At 42.4% G+C, this 21,889-nt stretch overlaps 1 protein-coding gene across 3 annotated transcripts in view; it reads left to right on the top strand.

The window, feature by feature from the left end:
- The first annotated feature begins 17,826 nt into the window (after positions 1-17,826).
- The window catches only part of LOC126475154 (inter-alpha-trypsin inhibitor heavy chain H4-like), a 121,410-nt gene continuing 117,347 nt past the window's right edge, over positions 17,827-21,889 (top strand). For all 3 annotated transcript variants that reach the window (XM_050102774.1, XM_050102791.1, XM_050102783.1), the window contains exon 1: positions 17,827-17,952. In XM_050102774.1, coding sequence (XP_049958731.1) covers positions 17,872-17,952 — 81 coding nt within the window. In that variant the 5' untranslated portion in view covers positions 17,827-17,871. The remainder of the gene's footprint in view (positions 17,953-21,889) is intronic.

Genomic DNA, 21,889 nt, shown 5'->3' on the forward strand with positions numbered 1-21,889 from the left:
CCACCTTCGTTAATTGGGTTTGGATGGGAATATTTTAATATATCAAACGTAGAAATAATCCTTAGAATGTGATCTTTAATTACCGATATTCACTTTTCTACATAATCACCAGCCATTTGGATACATTTCTGCCAACTACGAACAAGTTTTCTGAAGCCGTCACAGAAGCAGTAGACACTCTGTTTCCATAGACTGATGTTTCGTCTCCAAGTCGTAATGGTGTACCCACGTTCGTCTACTGTCACAAGTGAATGGAGGAAGGCGTCACCTTCATTCTCGTAACGCGAGAGGAGTTCCTGGTTAATTTCCAGTCTGTGCACTTTCATTTCAGGAGTCAGCACCCGGGGTACCAATAGTGCACAGATCTTCGATAGCCCAGTAAAGCAATAATGTGATCCACACGTTCTTGTGAAATGCCGATTGTGCTTGCAGTTTCTCTCTGAGTGATACGACGATCTTCCTGAATAAATCTGCCAACATTTTGCTTGTGAAACTCGGTGACTGCCGTCACAGGCCGTCCAACTCTTTGTCTGTCACGCAGGTCAGATGTTCCCGCCTAAACATCTTTAAATTTAGTCCCTCAACGACGCACAGTGCTCACATCAACACAATCACCATAAACTGCTTTCATTCTCTGATGAATCTCCTTTGGGGTGACACGTTCTGCTGTCAATAATTCAATGACTGCACGCTGCGTAAATCGCATTGACCGAACGTTTGCGCTAGGTTCCATATTTTATACTGTAACAACATAACCGTTCAAAGCTGAGGCTTCCCGCCAACTGCAGCTGTAGAGAAGAGGCTACGGAACAAACCAGTACCTGCAGTATACCAATGCTGCCAACTGTTGAAGAGTTACGAAGGTAGAGGCATTACTTTTCAGTCAATCCTCGTACAACCACGTTAGAATCACGCTTATCGTGGCAATAGATATGCTGCCACTGATCAGAGGAGGAGTTGTAGGCTTTCCCCTATACGGCTAGTCTGCAGCATAGAGGAAACGACTGTAGGACTACAGTGTTATTGCATGCTGTTTCAAAGTAGATACGTGTCACAATTGCTAGTTGAATTTTAACAGCATCTATTTGCAACTCCACGCTGCCCTTCTTAAACAGTTTCGGTAGTGAGAGTCGCGAAGGCGTACGGAGAAGAGCAGATAATTTTATGCGAGTCCAACTGTGCCCTACACTTCACCCGTTCCAGCGTAAAGAAAACACGTCGACCCTTTCCACATGGTGTGATACTGCCGTTACGCGGCGGATGTCAAGATCAGCCCCCTGTATTGACTAAATGTAATGTTCGGGAGCGCGGATCAGTGGCCAGTTCCAGGACTCTTGACTGTTACTTCTGACGTCCTTCTTCAATGGCGACGTTTGTCAATGTGAAAAAGTCCTATTTTCACTGTGGTTGGGAGTTCACATTAAGAAATGTAGATTCCACCCAACTGTCTGTGGGAAGTCAGTTTGAAAGTCGAATTTAACGTCACCACTTCTCTTCAAATCAATTGAAGTTACTAAAATAACAGAGAAATGCAAATATTAACTTTCCGTATATTCTGACTTGAAATAATTAGCAATGAGTGCAACTCATTCTATGGTTCTATTGTTAATGCTTTTCCGTGAACTATTTAACAATTTCAGTAGCAACTGTACTACAGCTGCGGCTCCCGGTTTGGAAGACAGTTCTCTTTGGTAATCAGTAAACTGATCGTGAAATATAATGCTGTTTCCTTTCGGTAAAGAATACATAATTTACAACTGGTCTTCGTAATGTAAAAATGATTGCAGGTTCTATAGAAATTTAAAGATAAAAAGAGAGCTTCGTATGAAATGGCGCCTGAAAATTACGCGGGCCAAAAGACAAGGTTCCGTATTTAAATATTCCACAATTGCTAACCTTCTAAGGAAAGGACCTACGCAACTTACATTTAGTCACCACCGCGACTAGGTGACACTTAAGAAGGAAACATAAAAGAAATGTCTGTGAACACAATACTTTTACATGATTCCTGTACATTTTATTATTCACGGAATCTGATTAAACATTTATTCTCCAGATAAGATCGAAAGCTGAACACCCAGCTATATTGGCATCAGGTCACAGTCAGTGCAAATCAGAATCGAGCGAGAGAACAAAGCGAGCGAGCGAAATAAAAAAAAAAAATAGATAAAAAGGTGAGGTCGAGGGTCCTTGCACTATTGTTTATATGATCACATGTCGATAATCTTTGTTCATTTATAGATTACATTTTGGTTACAACTGTGGCATCTCTGATACCGTTAATATATTCCTAGGGGTTTTATCCTTTTAATTTGGACTCTTTACAGAGCGTGTTACCACCAATTTACATTAATGAAACCCAGGGGAAATGTTTGTGAAGTTCGCCTGTGACGCCGCATGGAGTAAGTCAAGCCATAACACCTCCAACAAGACCATGACCATGGTCAAACCAACCAGCGTGGTGATGAAATCTTTACTCTTAGGTTTCTGAAACTGTAAGATCTCTTTCCGTCTTGTGATGAACGTTAAACTCTGCACTGATTTTGTAAATGAATTTGGGACTCAAGCGTCTGTATCTATTTGAAAAACACTGTCTCTGATTCTCATTTATGACACTAAATTTCCTCTGATAATCAATAAAAGTGAATAACAGCCTGCTAACATTTTCTTCTGGAACAGACTTTGTCTTTATAATTATAGTATGGAAAAACATCAACACAGAGACACATAAAAAATGAACTGAAATGATATAAGAGTTTTGAATTAATCATAACGGTATTCTATAGTAGTGCAATAACCGCTTGTATGCGTAATTAATCTGCAACAATGCTTCAAGAAATGGACGCCCTTAAATCATCAAACTGTTAACGAAGACGGAAATGGCAGCATTTGCTTGAATGAAGAGATAATTTTTTTTACATATTGCCTGTAAACAACCGTAGGCTGTGGATACCCATTCTGCTTAATGTGTGTTCAGTAGTGTTGTCCAGAAAATACAGTTACATCAACATTTCTCTAAGGTCTTTTTGCCTTCCGTAGGGAGTATTTCCAACAGGATTGATCGTGTTTTGTGAAAATATGGCGTGAAACGTGTATCTCGATCACTGTCAGAGATTTAGGTCCTTTCGCGTTCCGTACAGGTCGTAATGCGGGTGTCCATGGTATTCCTTCCAGCTGCGGCGTGTAATATGTTGGTAAGGCTATCAGAACCGTGGAGAATCTGTGTACCGAGCATAAGCTTCAGACACGCTTACAATAGCCGATCAGTTATGCTATTGCAGAACGTTGTCTTGGCACCAGCCATCCTATGGAATACGAGGTGCATTCAAGTTCTAAGGCCTCCGATTTTTTTTCTAATTAACTACTCACCCGAAATCGATGAAACTGGCGTTACTTCTCGACATAATCGCCCTGCAGACGTACACATTTTTCACAACGCTGACGCCATGATTCCATGACAGCGGCGAAGGCTTCTTTAGGAGTCTGTTTTGATCACTGGAAAATCGCTGAGGCAATAGCAACATGGCTGGTGAATGTGCGGACATGGAGAGTGTCTTTCATTGTTGGAAAAAGCCAAAAGTCACTAGGAGCCAGGTCAGGTGAGTAGGGAGCATGAAGAATCACTTCAAATTTGTTATCACGAAGAAACTGTTGTGTAACGTTAGCTCGATGTGCAGGTGCGTTGTCTTGGTGAAACAGCACACGCACAGCCCTTCCCGGACGTTTTTGTTGCAGTGCAGGAAGGAATTTGTTTTTCAAAACATTTTCGTAGGACGCACCTGTTACCGTAGTGCCCTTTGGAATGCAATGGGTAAGAATTATGCCCTCGCTGTCCCAGAACATGGACACCATCATTTTTTCAGCACTGGCGGTTACCCAACATTTTTTTGGTGGTGGTGAATCTGTGTGCTTCCATTGAGCTGACTGGCATTTTGTTTCTGGATTGAAAAACGGCATCCACATCTCATCCATTGTCACAACTGATTAAAAGAAAGTCCCATTCATGCTGTCATTGCGCGTCAACATTGCTTGGCAACATGCCACATGGGCAGCCATGTGGTCGTCCGTCAGCATTCGTGTCACCCACCTGGATGACACTTTTCGCATTTTCAGGTCGTCATGCAGGATTGTGTGCACAGAACCCACAGAAATGCCAACTCTGGAGGCGATCTGTTCAACAGTCATTCGGCGATCCCCCAAAACAATTCTCTCCACTTTCTCGATCATGTCGTCAGACCGGCTTGTGCGAGCCCGAGGTTGTTTCGGTTTGTTGTCACGCGATGTTCTGCCTTCATTAAACTGTCGCACCCACGAACGCACTTTCGACATATCCATAACTCCATCACCACATGTCTCCTTCAGCTGTAGATGAATTTCAATTGGTTTCACATAGCAAATTCAGAAAACGAATGATTGCACACTGTTCAAGTAAGGAAAACGTCGCCATTTTAAGTATTTAAAACAGTTCTCATTCTCGCCGCTGGCGGTAAAATTCCATCTGCCATACGGTGCTGCCATCTCTGGGACGTATTGACAATGAACGCGGCCTCATTTTAAAACAATGCACATGTTTCTATCTCTTTCCAGTCCGGAGAAAAAAAATCGGAGGCCTTAGAACTTGAATGCACCTCGTATAACAACACGGAGATTCTGGCATGCACTTTCAGCTGTTGGGACAATTTTGTTAAGAAAGCAGTTTAAAAATGGCTCTGAGCACTATGGGAACTAGTTAAACCTAACTAACCTAAGGACATCACAAACATCCATGTCCGAGGCAGGATTCGAACCTGCGACCGTAGCGGTCTTGCGGTTCCAGACTGCAGCGCCTTTAACCGCGCGGCCACTTCGGCCAGCAAAGCAGTTTAAGTTAGCAAGTAACCTTATAAGTAGAAATGGTGGTTTTTGCTTAAATTCTACGTGGGATACCGCTCTCTCCCTTGTCAGGAAAAAGGGACGTAGTTAGTGTTACCTGCTCCGTTGGTTATTTATTTTCGCTATCGTCGATAACTTGTGACGTCGCTCATCTTTGGTTGGTGCTAGCGCTATTGTTTACAGTGTGTGTATGTGTGTGCGCTCTGCAAATCGAAGTCTTAAACTTCACATACAAGGGGGGGGGGGGGGGGAGGGGGGCTACTTTGTAACCACCTTTTGAATGTATTGTAATCTAGTCAATTACTTTATATTTTAAATATTTTTTTAAAAAAGTGTCTATTGTTTGTAATGAATTCTCCTACCTGATTCCATAAATGATTTAAATTTTGCAGTGAAATTTACCCCAAAAATTTCAGTATCAGTAGCAGATGTCACTTTCCTCAGTGAACATCATTTTCTATATTTTCAGGTTCGGAATCTTACTGACACATCAACATATCTTTGATAAGTTGTGCTGCTGAGAATAAACGTCAACAACAGTTAAGGAAATTTGCATTTAAAAAATTTGTTGGGGTAGACACGAAGTGTCCCCTCTCTCCATTTAGTAGTACACGTTAGTGAAAATTTGTTTATGTTGCCAAGTGTGTTCAAAGATATTCTTATGCTCTGGCACTACTAAATCATCAGTACTTCTTTAAAAAGTATGTTTTTAATATTAACTCAACAACAATTACCGAATTTAGTTTTTCTTTTAACTTTTTCTGCAGTGGGCATAAAGTACCCTGCTCCCCGCCCTTCCCCCTGGTAATGCGCGGTATCAAAAGTACGTTGGTATTGTTCGGGTTAAATTCCCGTGCACAGCGCTTCCTTCCTGAAGTTTTGGCTTGAAATACGATACGAGGTCATTCGGCTGCATTTTCACAAGTAATTTGAACATTGTACACGCCGGGAAAAATTCATGTCTCACAGAGACTGAAATATATTCAAGAAATAATTGAAGGTTTTGGATGCACTGTTACTGTAAGATGAAAAATTTTGCACGGCAGAGGAATCCATTGTGGGGCCAATGAAAATAGCCAGAATACTGATGACCACCAAAAAAATTCTGTGCTACTGAAGCAAGACAGACCGTTATTCCGAAATAATATCTTAGTTATTTTAGTAGTTGACGCGCATGGTGCGTGGTAACATATCAGCCTGTGTCTGAACGGCCTGGTAAGAAGTCGCAGCTCGCAGCCGATGTCATGTTAGCCTCGGACAGCCCTCTAGCGGCTACCGCGGGAAGGAGATTACGTCATGACCGCACCAGCAGTTCCGTAGTTCGAAACAGAGCAGCGCTACAGTCTTGGTAGCTTCCGTTGGCTCTAACTTTCGTCACGTCACACCGCAACGGAAAAATTCGATCCAAATACAAATAATATATATTCATGTATTAGGTGCCGCCAATTGTTTAAAAAAATTATTACCGCAAAGGCCACCAACTGCAAGAAAATAATAGGAGATACATAAACTCTATAATTAAGTAAGTGACAATAACTGTAAGTAATTATACAATAAAGCAGTTCTCAAGATAAATGCACTACTTAGCTAGATGAATGTCGAAGACAATAGATAATTAAAATTTTAAATGACGATCAGTTGAATATAGAAATAAAATAGGTACACAGCATGTCATACGTTGTTACGGGATACAAAATAAATCCTCCTGTTTATTTATAGTTAGTACATTCTCATAAGAAGTGTAGGTAATTTTTCACAGACTCAAGGAACTCTTGAGCAGAGTAAAATTATTTACTTTCATCCATTTCACAACACCAGTTTTCAATTCATTTACTGCACTGTGCAGACATTTCCAAGTAATTTGTTGAAGCAGACAGGACCAAGATATTTGCAGATTTGCTAGCCTAGCCTATAGCACAATCTGCATGCCCACTTCTTGTGTTATGATGGTGAATTGTCGTTAAGCCAAACTTACTTAGATCTTCTTTAAAGTAGACAAGGCAGTTGTACACTCCTGGAAATTGAAATAAGAACACCGTGAATTCATTGTCCCAGGAAGGGTAAACTTTATTGACACATTCCTGGGGTCAGATACATCACATGATCACACTGACAGAACCACAGGCACATAGACACTGGCAACAGAGCATGCACAATGTCGGCACTAGTACAGTGTATATCCACCTTTCGCAGCAATGCAGGCTGCTATTCTCCCATGGAGACGATCGTAGAGATGCTGGATGTAGTCCTGTGGAACGGCTTGCCATGCCATTTCCACCTGGCGCCTCAGTTGGACCAGCGTTCGTGCTGGACGTGCAGACCGCGTGAGACGACGCTTCATCCAGTCCCAAACATGATCAATGGGGGACAGATTCGGAGATCTTGCTGGCCAGGGTAGTTGACTTACACCTTCTAGAGCACGTTGGGTGGCACGGGATACATGCGGACGTGCATTGTCCTGTTGGAACAGCAAGTTCCCTTGCCGGTCTAGGAATGGTAGAACGATGGGTTCGATGACGGTTTGGATGTACCGTGCACTATTCAGTGTCCCCTCGACGATCACCAGTGGTGTACGGCCAGTGTAGGAGATCGCTCCCCACACCATGATGCTGGGTGTTGGCCCTGTGTGCCTCGGTCGTATGCAGTCCTGATTGTGGCGCTCACCTGCACGGCGCCAAACACGCATACGACCATCATTGGCACCAAGGCAGAAGCGACTCTCATCGCTGAAGACGACACGTCTCCATTCGTCCCTCCATTCACGCCTGTCGCGACACCACTGGAGGCGGGCTGCACGATGTTGGGGCGTGAGCGGAAGACGGCCTAACGGTGTGCGGGACCGTAGCCCAGCTTCATGGAGACGGTTGCGAATGGCCCTCGCCGATACCCCAGGAGCAACAGTGTCCCTAATTTGCTGGGAAGTGGCGGTGCGGTCCCCTACGGCACTGCGTAGGATCCTACGGTCTTAGCGTGCATCCCTGCGTCGTGCGGTCCGGTCCCAGGTCGACGGGCACGTGCACCTTCCGCCGACCACTGGCGACAACATCGATGTACTGTGGAGACCTCACGCCCCACGTGTTGAGCAATTCGGCGGTACGTCCACCCGGCCTCCCGCATGCCCACTATACGCCCTCGCTCAAAGTCCGTCAACTGCACATACGGTTCACGTCCACGCTGTCGCGGCATGCTGCCAGTGTTAAAGACTGCGATGGAGCTCCGTATGCCACGGCAAACTGGCTGACACTGACGGCGGCGGTGCACAAATGCTGCGCAGCTAGCGCCATTCGACGGCCAACACCGCGGTTCCTGGTGTGTCCGCTGTGCCGTGCGTGTGATCATTGCTTGTACAGCCCTCTCGCAGTGTCCGGAGCAAGTATGGTGGGTCTGACACACCGGTGTCAATGTGTTCTTTTTTTCCATTTCCAGGAGTGTAGATAAATAGGCTAGGTACAATCATTATGTGTAACTGTTTGAAATAATCTCTACATGATTCTTGTGAACTAAGTTGTGCAATGCATCTGACAGCGTTCTTTTGCTATTTAAACTCCGATACTGGGCCTACAGAATTACTTCACTGTAGTATTCATAACTCATCTGGGAGTGTAAGAAACATGTACCAATGTATAATCGATACTGCTCATCTTATACAGCAGACAGATGACATACGCTTGTCTGCCACAGCACGGCGCGCTTCCGATGTATGAGTTAATACATTCACTGCTTTGTTATCATGAATGGGAGCATTCACATTGAATACAGTGTCTTCAGTTTTACTGCCATGTTTCTCCAGTACATTTTGCACGTCTCTGCATCGTTAGAGCCATGTTGTGTTTCAGATTTTTAGAGATGGTATTATTTGTGACGAGTGTTGTCTCCTCTGCACATATCATTGCACCATTTGGAGCAACGGGGGTAAATCATTTATATAAACGCGAGATTGTAATGAAATCGAACGGGCCAAGAACAGATCCATGAGATACACCCTTTACAACTGGATTATTTGTTTTCACTAACTGTTTTCTGTTGTCCAAGTATCTTCTAATGTTAAATACAATTTCTGCTAGAGCTGGGGACTTGTTACACTTTCCCGCTTGCCTTCCTGTTGCTTGTTGTTCCAATACAGCAACGTTAAACATTTCTTGTAACGTTTAGAACAACATGCTTCAAAATTTTCCGTTAACAAGTCTAAAATTTGTTGACCGTTTCATTAGTGTCCGCAGTGTTCGTTATTTTACTTCATTTTATTGAATTCAGTTTACTTATCGACTGGTTTTAGACATAGATTTGCCTAATAATTTTTCTATGTTCAGTCCAAGTTAAAATTATTATTTTACTTCTAAGAGTTATCTGAGCCATCAGCCCTTATGATCAGAAATGCATGGTTTTCAAGTTGTATTCCATTAGAACCCTTGTGCACAGCGACTGTGATATAGTTCAAACAGCAAGGAAGTCTTCAATCAGTCGCAGAACTAGATTTCAGTTCTTGGTACAAGTTCTCCGAACTTTATTTACGAAAAGTGCAAAATGATGTGCTGTAACTATGCAAAATTTTGTTTAAGGAAGAGGCATCGTTTACAAACCATGGACAGGTGCACTAATATGCACTTAATTGTCAGCTGAAAGTCCACGGTGACCTAAAGAAGTGAATGAATACAACAACTTTTTGTCCATCACCTTTCGACGCGTGTCTTTTGAGACCCGCAACATTGGTTCCTGTTTTATTCATGGGAATCTAAATATATGCTGACGCAGTTATTGGAAGATATCCCACTGGACATAAGGCAATCAGTGTGGTACCAACAAGACAGATGTCACATCCATTCCACATATGTAACGACGAACCCTCTACAGAGAATATCTGGAGGGCATTGGAGGCCGGCCGCTGGTGGCCGAGCGGTTCTGGGCGCTTCAGTCTGGAACCGCGCGACCGCTACGGTCGCAGGTTCGAATCCTGCCTCGGGCATGGATGTGTGTGATGTCCTTAGGTTAGTTAGGTTTAAGTAATTCTAAGTTCTAGGGGACTGATGACCTCAGATGTTGAGTCCCATAGTGCTCAGAGCCATTTTTTTTTTTTGACATTGGAGCGGGCGTTCCAGAAGCGCAAATTGCTCTGCACACCCACTGAATGCTTCCTTACTTCTACCTGTGGCGAAAATTAAAACAAGAGGTCTGCTAGGAAACACCGACGATTCCTGTACGCATGAAATGGCTTATAAGATGGGCCTTCGCTGCCGTTAACTCCAGCTTAAATTTATTGTGCACTATTGATTCTCCAGACTCACTATATAGTGTGTAGCAGTGCTCAACGTCATCATTTTGAGCACTTGGTACGACAGATATGATAATAAACGCATGAATCGCACCTGAGTTGCGCGTCTGCTTACATTTTGTGTAACAGGGCAGACGTGTGTGGAACGTCTTCTCCTGACGATGGACAGTGGTTTGCGGTGCTGTTATGTTGACACTGTTTGATCAAGTCCCGTACGCGTTATGTCGCTGAAGCAGTTTTAGAAGCTTCTTTCAAACGTTACAGAAAAAAAGTATGTAGTTTCATTAGGAAAAAGAAGCAAAGTTGACGTCGTAATTCGGCGACTGTAAGCTATAAAAATACCTTGCGGAAGTCAGGAAATTCAGGATGGAAGATTGTGCAACGAGCATTTCTCTTTTGCAAACGTCATTAGAGCCTTCGAGCCGGCCGCAGTGGCCGAGAGGTTCTGGGCGCTTCAGTCTGGAACCACGCGACCGCTACGGTCGCAGGTTCGAATCCTGCCTCGGGCATGGATGTGTGTGATGTCTTTAGGTTAGTTAGGTTTAAGTAGTTCTAAGTTCTAGGGGACTGATGACCTCAGATGTTGAGTCCCATAGTGCTCAGAGCCATTTGAAGAGCCTCCCAAAACAACAATGAAATCATTAGGAGTGGTCGTTAGTTTTTGATTACTGGGCCTGCAGTGAAATATATGTCATGAAAGGACATTATTATTAAGGTTCCAGTATCACTGCTTAAAACATTTACTGATTATTAAGACAGCTGTTTCGGAAGATTTTCATTTTCAAGTACCTGCGCATACAGAGTTTGAGAATTAAAATTTTCGGTAGTTCTTGAGGAATTTTAGACTTAATTTTTTTATATATAAATACAGAATTTCGTGAATTATTGAGGTATAACTGAAATTGCAGACATAATTTTCAGTTTCACGAGGGAGACTTGCGTCTACGAGGTCGTGACATATATAACATCTGGTGGAGACTATCTGATGACTGTTCTCGTTATATTTCCAGTGAAATCCTTAAATAACTATTTCACGATGATTTTGTGCTGTTTTACACAGTGTGGCGCAATATTTTGATAAAATATTATTAATGTTTCCTGTAATTTTTTGACGGTTCACAATAGATGTTTTATAGTTACGTAGTGACAGACTGTGGTTACACCCCTCATAAAAATGTAACAAACATACCATAATTTGAGATCTTCTGCGATTTATTCGACCATATTTTCTGGACGAAACACATGCTGCAGGTTCTATCTCCAATGTTGCCGCACTAAAGGGGCACATAGCAACCGGTGTTCAACGGTTATAAACGTAGCATTCTGCGACATAAAAACTTTAAAATATTGTGGTAGCTAACGCTCCAAAAAATACAATTTCGATCAGTTTTCAAAAGCTTATATGGAAAGGTAGAGCTTCACCAAATCTAAGGTTGGTTTGAACATCACAAAGCTTTACTGGGCATAGTCCAGCTGGACCTGTTTTCCGTCGCCTTCCTGCGACCTCTGATGACTTACCTCGCCAGTGACAGTTTAACTTGTGCTGCGAGCCATGGTGCAGGTTATCATCTTTCGTATTAACAAACATTTCCCCAGGTGAGAAAAAAAACGATAAATGTATATAAAAAGTGTAGATGTTCGTTTGTAGAAAATCATGTACCTCCGAAAGTTTTTCACCGATTGCTTTGAAATTTTGACACTACGTTAAAATTTAAGTGTAGCGTGTTTGTAGGTACCTGATTCTTTAATATATGACTAATATTAAAAGTACATGTAGTTTTTTGAAATTTTTGTAACATTTTCCTATAATTAAATATATAAATATATGAATAACACATATTTAAAAAATAGTTGAATAAAAACACGCGCGTATATCATTGGAACGTTGTGTCAAAATTTCAAAGCAATTAGTCAAAAAATTTCGGAGATATGTGGTTAGGAACATCTACATTTTCTACACAAGTACAAACGTAGATGTTCGTTTCTTCAGAATCTCAAATCTCCGTTAATTTCTATGGATTTCTTTGAAGTATTGTCACAACGTTGAATTCTAATACAGGCGTGTTTTTAGGTATGTGATTCTTGAATATATGTTTATTTTTAATACACTTAAATTATAAATATTTACATGTAATATTTAAATTCAACACATTGTTATCAAAAATCTCAAAATGTGCCTTTCCGATTTACCTCACATTTTAACACGTTACTGTAACATACTTTTAGACAGATATAGGTTATATACTTTTTAATGGTGAAATGATGTCAGCAAACATGAAAGTTGTGTTATTGACTTATTGGTTTATAATCAGAATAACACTAAAGGGTGTGAATTTGTAATAACAATAAACAGGGCTCAAGGTCAGAAAGAAGGGGGAAGAGGACGGAGGGGTGTGAGTAAATAGAAATAGACCATGGAAAGGAAGAGATGGACAGAGAAGGAGGTGATGGGGAGATATAGAGGAGGAGAGGATGAACAGAGAGAGAGAGAGAGAGAGAGAGAGAGAGAGAGAGAGAGAGAGAGAGGAGTTGATGGACAGGGGTAGGGAAAGGAGGAGGGGACGAACAAAGAAAGGGGGACGGGGAGATGGATAGAGACACGGGAGAGAAGGAGATTGGGGTGTCTATCCAACGCCCACACACATTAGGAACGAGGGCTTTCTCTTTTCCATTTAAGCAGACTGATCCACAGCAAAGCGTGGCCGGGTACAGCTAGTGACAAATAAAAATTAGGGAATCTGACTCGAGAGCTTTGTATCTGCTACTTTACTACTGATCAGTCTTTAACGCCACAGTTAAGGTTTGTTATATAACAGTTATATTTTTTAACAAAGAACAAAAAGTTAAGACATACGCATGGAAATTTGAAATTTGTAAATAATTTTTTTTACTTTTTTGTTGTTTTCATCCAGTATTAGTGTAATACTAGCAGAAAAAGTGGGCGTGTTTGTTTAGCGGGTAGAGCACTGGTCTGCGGCCCTGGGTTCAACTGTGGGTGGGGGCGGGGATTTTTCCTCGTTCCAATCTCTCCAGAACGGCCCCGACTTCTCTCAGCCTCCTGTCAAAATTTACACCAAGGTCGTTTCCTGGGGGTACGAGGTGGCCGGGATGAGGAGCTCACCAGCTCTTCCCTGCCTAGTGGCAGAGCGGCCAGAAGAGCTGCACTCTAGCTGTCGTCAGAGCGACAGTCCGGTCACGCGAATACGCCACAGACTTTATCTTACGTCGAGCTTTTATCAGCAGAAAAACTAAATTTTTCGTAAAAATTCATATGAATTTTTTGTAACGCATTTGTTTATTTAACTCTTCAATCTCTTACTAAAACAATAACCGTGGTCGCATATCCTTAGTATGTTGTCAAGAATCAGCATGCTGTCTGTCAGGCGCTATGAATCTCAAGATGCCTTGCACACTTTCTGTAATTTATCGTTAACGAATTAAGTTGTCCAAAAATAGTTTTCTTCAGCTTCAACAGCTTGGGGATCTGAGTCTGGAGCAAGGGGAAAAAAGAAACATTTGTGGGACCTGGTTTGGATTAAGTGAGGTATGTGCTAACCTGTTCATCTTGCGTCCTACATACTCAATTATTTGCTGGGTGTTTTCCAGTAATTGTCTTCCCCTACAGTTTTTACCCTTTATAGCTCCTCCCTCATAGCATGGAGGTTATTCCCTGATGTCTTAACATATATCCTATCATCCTGTTCCTTCTTCTTGTCACTGGTCTCCATACGTTCCTGACTGTTTCTTTCTCATTTCTTAATCTATCAATCCCTCTAATTTTCAGCATTCTTCTGTAGCATCAGACCTCAAACGCTTCAATTCTCTCCTGTTCCGGTTTTCCACTGTTCATAATGCTGTGCTCCAAACGTACATACTCAGAAATTTCTTTCTCAAAATGAAATCGATGTTTGATACCAGTAGATTTCTTTTGCCCACCAGTGCCTCCTTTGCCTGTCATAGTCTGCTTGTTACGTCTTTCTTGCTTTATCCATAAGTGTTATTTTTCATTGAAGGTAGAGAGCTCCTTAACGTTGTGTAGTTCATGATCACCCATTTTGATTTTAAGTTGTTCGCTCTCTCATTTCTGCTACTTCTCACTGCTCTGGTTATTTTCCTCTTTAATCTCAGTCCCTACATGTGTTTCTTAGACCGTTGATGCCATTCACCAGAATCTTTAGTTCCTCCTCATCTTCAATGAGGATAGAAACGTCATCAGGAAATCTTATCATTGATATGCTCTCACTATGTATTTTAATGCCACTCTTGAACCTTTGTTTTATTTCTTCGGAGCATAAATTCAACAGCAGGGGTGAAAGATTGCATTTTTGTCTTACGCCCTTTTCAATCCGAGCACTTCGTTCTTTGCCTTCCAGTTTTATTGACCCCTCTTTATTCTTTTACGTATTCCGTATTACTCATCTTTCCCTATAGCTTTCTTCTATTTTTCTCAGAATTTCGAACATCTTGCACCATTTCAAATTGTCGAACGCTGTTTCCAGGTCCACAAATCCTATTGAGCGTATCTTGATTTTTCTACAGTATTGGTCCCATTATCACGCGTAACGTCAGAACTGCCTCTCTGTTGCTTAGACCTTCCGTAAAGCCAAACTCAGCATCATCAAAAAGATCCTCAATTTTTTTCTCCATTCTTTTGTATATTATTCTTGTCAGCATCTTGGATACATGAGCTTTTAAGTCGATTGAGTGATACTTCTCGGACTTATCTGTCCTTGCTGTCTTCTGAATTGTGTGGATGATTTCCCGAAAGTCGGATGAAACATTGCCAGAGTCATATATTGTACACACCAAACTGAATAGTCGTTTGGCCGATTTTAGAAATTCCGAATGAATGTTATCTGTCCCATCTGCCTTATTTGATCTCAGATCTTCCAGAGCTCTTTTAAATTTGATTCCAATTCTGGATCTCCTATGTCATCCATATCGACTCCAATTTCTTCTTCTTTCCCATCATGAGGCACGTTCTCCCACATAGAGGCCTTCAGTAAACTCTTTCAGTCCATCTGCTGTCTCTTTTACGTTTCACAGTGGCACTCCCATTGCACTCTTAATGTTACCACCATCACTTTTAATTTCACCGATGAATGTTTGAACTTTTCTGTACGCTGAGTCAGTCATCCCGAAAATCATTTCTGTTTCGATTTCTTCACATCTGACCAGTAGCCATTTCACCTTGGCTGTCCAACACTTCTCATTTCTTTCATTCCTAAATGATTTATATACACTGTATTCCTGTCTTTCTCTGAATAACTTTGCACTTCTTTCTTTCGTTGATCAGTTGAAGTATTTCCTCTGTTACCCAAGGTTTCTTCTGTGTTACATTTCTCTTACCAATATTTGTCTTTCCAACATCTGTGGTTGTTTTTCTAGATATCCACTCGTCTTCGACTGAGCTGCCTAGTATGTTATACCTCGTCATAGAAATTACCTCTTTAGCGAATTTGAAACGCGTTTCGTCCCCCCCTCATCATTACAGTATTCATTCCACGCAATTTCTTCCGGACGATTATCTTCAACTTCAGTTTACCCTTCATCATTACTAAATTGTGATTTGATATATATGCAGTTGGGTATGCCTTACAGTGCAGTATCTGATTTTGCAGTCTTTGACTGACCATAATATAATCCATTTGTAACCTTCCCGCGTTGCCGGGTCTTTTCCAAGTACACCATCTCCTCCTCTCGTGAGTTTTGAGCAGAGTATTTGCTACTGTCATCTAAAATTTATTTCAGAACTCACTCAGTCTTTCTCTTTTCTCATTTCTGCTGCCAAGCCTACATTCTCCAGCAACCATTTCTTTCATTCCTTCAATTTGTGCTTGTCGAAGCGGAAGCAGACAACAATGCCTAACAGTTAGACAAACGAGTTGCAGACAGGGAACCATAATGCCATACATAGCCTTTTCGTGGCATGCGATTCATCAGACTACTTGGGAATTACGTGCCATCAGCGGTCGATCTCTGCGATGTGCGATTTTCCAAAACACGTGCCTTCTTTGGATAGATTTACCGATCTGCAATCTGTTAACTATTTTTTTTTTACCTGCGATAGATTCTCTAACGCTAAATTAACTTACACCTATCCCCTTTTTGTCAAAAAATACTTTTACATTCAGATCCTACATCATCTTTAGCGTAAGAATTCACTAAAAATCGATTTCGGAAGGAACTAAATGGGCCGTGTTTGTAACGAGGCTACTAATATACAGACGTACGTAGAGGTGACAAAAGTCATCTGATACGTTATAATAACGTGTTGAGCCTTCTTTTTCCCTGCGTAGTGCAGCAATTCAAGGTGACATGGTCTCAACAAGTCGTTGGAAGTCCCCTGTAGAAACACTGAGGCATGCTGCCTCCACAACCGTCCATAATTGTGAACAGATTACCAGTGCAGAATTTTGTACACGAACTGACATGTCGATTATGCCACATGAATGTTCGATGTTCTTCATGTAGTGTGATCTGGGTGGTCAAATCATTAGCACGGATGGTTCAGGATGTTCTTCAAAGCAAACGCGAACAAAAGTGGCCCGGTGACATAGTGCATTGTCATCCATGAAAATTCAATCGTTGTTTGGGAATATGACGTCCACCAATGGCGGCAAATGATCTCCAAGTAGACGAACATCCAGAAGACCCAATCCATTCCTTGTAAACTCAGCCCACACAATCGCCACGAGCTTGCACAGTGCCTAGTTAACAACTTGGGTCCACGGCTCCGTGGGGTCCGCGCCATACTCGAACGCTACAACTGTTACCAACTGAAATCGGGAATCATCTGACCAGACCACGGTGATCCAGTCGTGCAGCGTCCAACCGATATGGTCACGAGCCCAGGAGACGAGCGGTAGGCGATGTCGTGCCATTCGCGTCATTCATATGCTGCCACAGGCCATTAACAACAAATTTGGCCTCACTATATCAACGGATACATCCTTCGTACGCCTCACGTTTATTTCTGCTGTTGTTACACGCAGTATTGCTTGTCTGTTAGCACTGACATCTCTACGCAAACGCCGGGGCTTTAGGTCGTTGTCCGTTGTGATAGGTCATCCTTGAAATGTGGTATTCTCGGCACAGTGTTGACACTGTGGATCTCGGATTATTGGATTCCCTACCGATTTCCGAAATGGAATGTCCTATGTGTCTAGCACGAACTAACTTTCCGCGTTCAAAGTCTGTTAATTCCGATCGAGCGGCCAATCAGGTGGTACAATTTTTCACGTAAATCACCTGAGCACAAATGACAGCTCCGCCAATGCACTGCCGTTTTATACCCTGTGTACGCGATGCCACCGCCATCTACATATGTGCGTATAAAAAAAAAAAAAATAAAAAAAAGGCTCTGAGCACTATGGGACTTAACTTCTGAGGTCATCAGTCCCCTAGAACTTAGAACTACTTGAACCTAAGTAACCTAAGGACGTCACACACATCCATGCCCGTGGCAGAATTCGAACCTGCGACCGTAGCGGTCGCGCGGTTCCAGACTGTAGCGCCTATGTGCGTATCGCTATCGCATTCAGTGTAGATGCATTTTGTTGAAACACGAGAATTGGCCAGCTAATCTACACAAAAGAGTGTATGCCAGCTTCTCAGAACTTGGAACTGGCGCCGTTTCCAAGTAGCCCGGGACAGAAATGCGTCAGCTGCTGGGTGCTGTCCGTGCTTATACGGCGGCGGCGGCGCGTCTCCGGTCAGTCGCAGCCAACATGCAGACCGAGACGGCAGCTACTGTTGCGGTCCTTGCACTGGCCTTGGTCGCTACGTGGGTCTCTTCACAAGACGTGCCGGTGAGTTTTCGCTCAGCCAGAAGACAGTGGGATGCGCCTGGCTGGCACATCGTTGTACCTCTGTATCATGTTGTATGCGTTTTAAGCCTTTTTCTGAGAAGCATCGCTTATTTCTCAGCTTGCAATTCTATAAATCTTAGCTGCAATTTATGCAAAGCCGGTTTAAGGCCACAGCGACACAAACTGTCGCTTGGGGCACCAAACTGAGAGGAGGCGCGACAATTCTAAAATTTCTTTATAGAACGTATCATAATTTAGTACGGCCGCGGGGGGCGCCCCAGTGCAAGATTCGTATACAGTGTATATCACAGTTAGTAGCGAAAACTAACCGAAAGCGTACAAGAGAAAAGGGAGAGCCAAATGATTAGTCCCTCGGGTGGAAAAATGTTCTCTAGCTGGCTCTGAGTGTGTGCGTCGTTCTATAGTCTTTTTTTCTCTTTATCTGTGTCATATTTAGAAACATACCGTTCAAATATTGACAATAAATCACGTCTAATACATTTGTAATTATGTTTGGTGGATAATAATTTGTTCATTATGTTATTGCAATGTCCTATACATATGAGGAAAAGTAAGGACATGGTGAAATATTTAAGGATGAATGTGTTGCTCATACATAGGCGGAAAGACTCATTGTATGATTACACGATTGCCGAACCATCAATGGAACCACTTCACAGAGGAAAAAGAGAAGACCCGAATCAAGAGGGGCAGCGTGTTTCGTTACAGGGTCACGGAGATACTCGTCCAATGCCGGTGCCAGACGCTACAACAGAGGTGTTGTGCATCACGGAGTGGTCTGTTGTTAAAGAACAGTTCCTAGAAGAGCTATCCAGTTTGATGCTAAGTCCTGCACACATCTCGCGAAAACACCACGAAGGGAAAATTAGAGATTCGAGCTCACGCAGAGGCTTACCAGCGTTCGTTCTCCCTGCACAACCTTCGCGACCCCAACGGGAAAACGACAGCGGTACTCAAAATATCCTTCGCCACACACCATAGTCTGCCTTGCGGAGTGTAGGTGTACATGTAGATAATTTTGTTGGGACACGTCATGAAAGCTCACTGTTTGAACGACACATCTGTTACGTATATAAAAAAAAAACTATATGATTGCTGTTATTTGTCCCTTTCATACAAATTCACTTAATGATTTATTGGTCAATGCGGCAGTGTTTCGGAATTGCTAAATGTGTGTGGGAATTGGGTATACATCCTAAAACCCTTTCCCCCTCTTCCTGCCCGTCCCCTCCCCCACCACTAAGTTTATCACCTCCCCACTCCCCCTCCCCCTTCCTTACTCCACTCCCTCGCCTTGACCTTTGTTTATTGTTATTGCAAACGACATCTTCACTGGGAACTGAAGTCGCTTAACATGAGTGAGTAAACCGGTTGGGACAATTAGTATACATGTTATGAGAAAGAGACCTTTCCAGCTCTGCATCTGCGAGGATAGCAGCCTAGTATTTCGTACACTTTTAATCTGCCAATGGGTAGCATTAAAAAATTTCTGCGAATTTTGTAGTATTATTCTAATCATAATCGATAGATACATCTTACATGTTTTCCGTAAAACCGCTGGCAAGAAGGAAAAATGAAAATAGTGACATTGTTGTCAATACAATTTATGTTTGAAAATATGTATAAGGAGAAAAATATGTAAATAGGAAACAGTTTGTCTAATGGCTCACATGCCTTGCTATCGTAGTCGAAAGTGATAGCAAGAAACAAAACTTAGATGCATATTTTTGCAGCAAAGCATTTTTCTTCTCGCAGTTTTAACAGACAACCTGCACATTATCGTTTTAAAAAAATGTAGTCCATGTGATTCTGAATTGTTACTCGTGTATTGTGTGAAAATCTGAAGGAAATCGGTCTATAACTTGTCGATAATTTTGAAAACTACATTTACCTATTATATGTGCGTCCGAATGTTCATCAGAGTAACGCCTTAAACTTTGAAGTGAATCGATCAAGTCCTTTTCAATATTCGTGGAAACAACGTTAAGCAACGACTTGTCTTTATACAGGGTGAGGCAGCTAAGTCATAACACCCCTTGTATCTCCCCAACCGTAATAGATACAAAGATGCCGTTTGGACAGTGAATTGCAGGGACAGGGACTACTTGAATACACCACATTTCATGTTTCCATTATTTTTATTACAGAGATATGAGGTCATCTTTGGTTTTTTTAATGGAACCCTATGTTAAATTTTCGTGTAACATGATGGGCTTAAAAAGACGGTTTCACATATATGTATATCATTATATTTAGACTAATAGTTTTTGAGACACAGATATATTCTCGTACCGTTTTCGTCCTCCGAAGCGGCACTCTCCAATGCGACCTTTCCTGTTGTGTAGAGTACATGGTAAACGTCGAGAGTCAGTCCTTAGATAAACACGCCTATTTACCCGACAATAGTAATACATACTGCGATATTTTGCGCAAAAATTAACTGATGATGTCGCGCAAATATTATTCAGTTATTTGACAAACGTGATACCAAAATAGTAGACAACATACAGTATTAAAATACTACAAGATGTTAATACATTTTAAGTAATAGAAATACAAATGTAAATGAGGAGGCCCTTATTGGTCTCAATTATTTCGAACGTGTTTGTTTTTTGTTTGAAAATATTTACTGTTGCTCACAATACGAAGGAAATACATACAAAGATGCAAAATACATACTATACATTATACAAAACTTTACTGAAGAATGTGCTCAAAATGCTTCCCCTCTGCCGCAGTGCACATTTGTAGTCGCCGTTCGAATAATTTGTGAACGGCTGCAAGGGTGTCACGTGAGATATCAGTGGACGCTTCGATGATATGTTGTATCATATCGTCTGGCGTAGTTGGTATTTGAGCATACACTTTATGTTTGATTGCTCCCCACAGAAAAAAATCAAGAGGCGTCAAATCAGGAGACCGGGCTGGCCACTTCACTTCAGCACGTCGTCCTATCCAAAAATCCGGGAACTTTCCATTTAACAGCTCTGTAGCCACACGGGGAGAGTGAGCAGGACAGCCGTCATGTTGGAACCACATGCACTGACGCGTAGTTAGTGGTACCTCTTCCAGCAAAATGGGCAGAACGTTTCGCAGGAACTGTGCATAGTTATTGCCATTTAGTAAACACGGAATGACGTACGGTCCCACAATGACATTTCCGACGATGCCGCACCACACGTTAACACTTCTCGGTTGCTGATTCTGTCCCTTTCGAAGCCAAGAGGGTTCTCTATTGACCAGTAATGCATATTATGCAAATTCACATTACCGTGGTTGGTGAAAGTCGCTTCATCAGTAAAAAGCATCCGGTGAAAATACGGATCATCTTGTAGGCACTGCAGAGCAAACCTGCTGTTAGAAATCCGCATCGGAGAGTGCTTGATATAATGAGAGGTGAAACGGGTGAAATCTATGCCGGTGCAATATGCGTAGAGCGCTTCTCTGACTCATACCACATTCCGAGGCGATACGTCGCGACGAAACGGTAGGGTCGTTATGCGTCAACGCTAGAACGGGTTGAAGTACCTCGCCAGTTGCAGTTTTCTGCCTTGTCCTCTGTATGGCGTTCCTTCATCCCGATTCAAGTAGTTTCTTGCAAATACATGCAAGAAGTTGGCGCGTAGGACGCTAACGATCAGGATACAGCTCTCCATAGCGCTGTATTGCTGTAACAGCATTTCTTCTGCTTTCACCATACACTGGAAGCATATCTAACTTTTCTTCGTTGGTGCACATGCCTGCTCCAAGAAACTGTGGCAGAAATGCGATGTCTCATTATCCCAGCTACCTCGTGCGTCACCTTGCGGCGTTATCGAGGAGCAGGAAAACATCGCCTTCCCTGTTAAGTTCCTCAGTGGTCAACAGGAAAGGTCGCATCGGACAACGCCGCTTCGAAGGACGAACACGAAACGAG

The sequence above is a fragment of the Schistocerca serialis genome, chromosome 1 (genome assembly GCF_023864345.2).
Source record: "Schistocerca serialis cubense isolate TAMUIC-IGC-003099 chromosome 1, iqSchSeri2.2, whole genome shotgun sequence".
NCBI classification, from domain to species: domain Eukaryota; kingdom Metazoa; phylum Arthropoda; class Insecta; order Orthoptera; family Acrididae; genus Schistocerca; species Schistocerca serialis.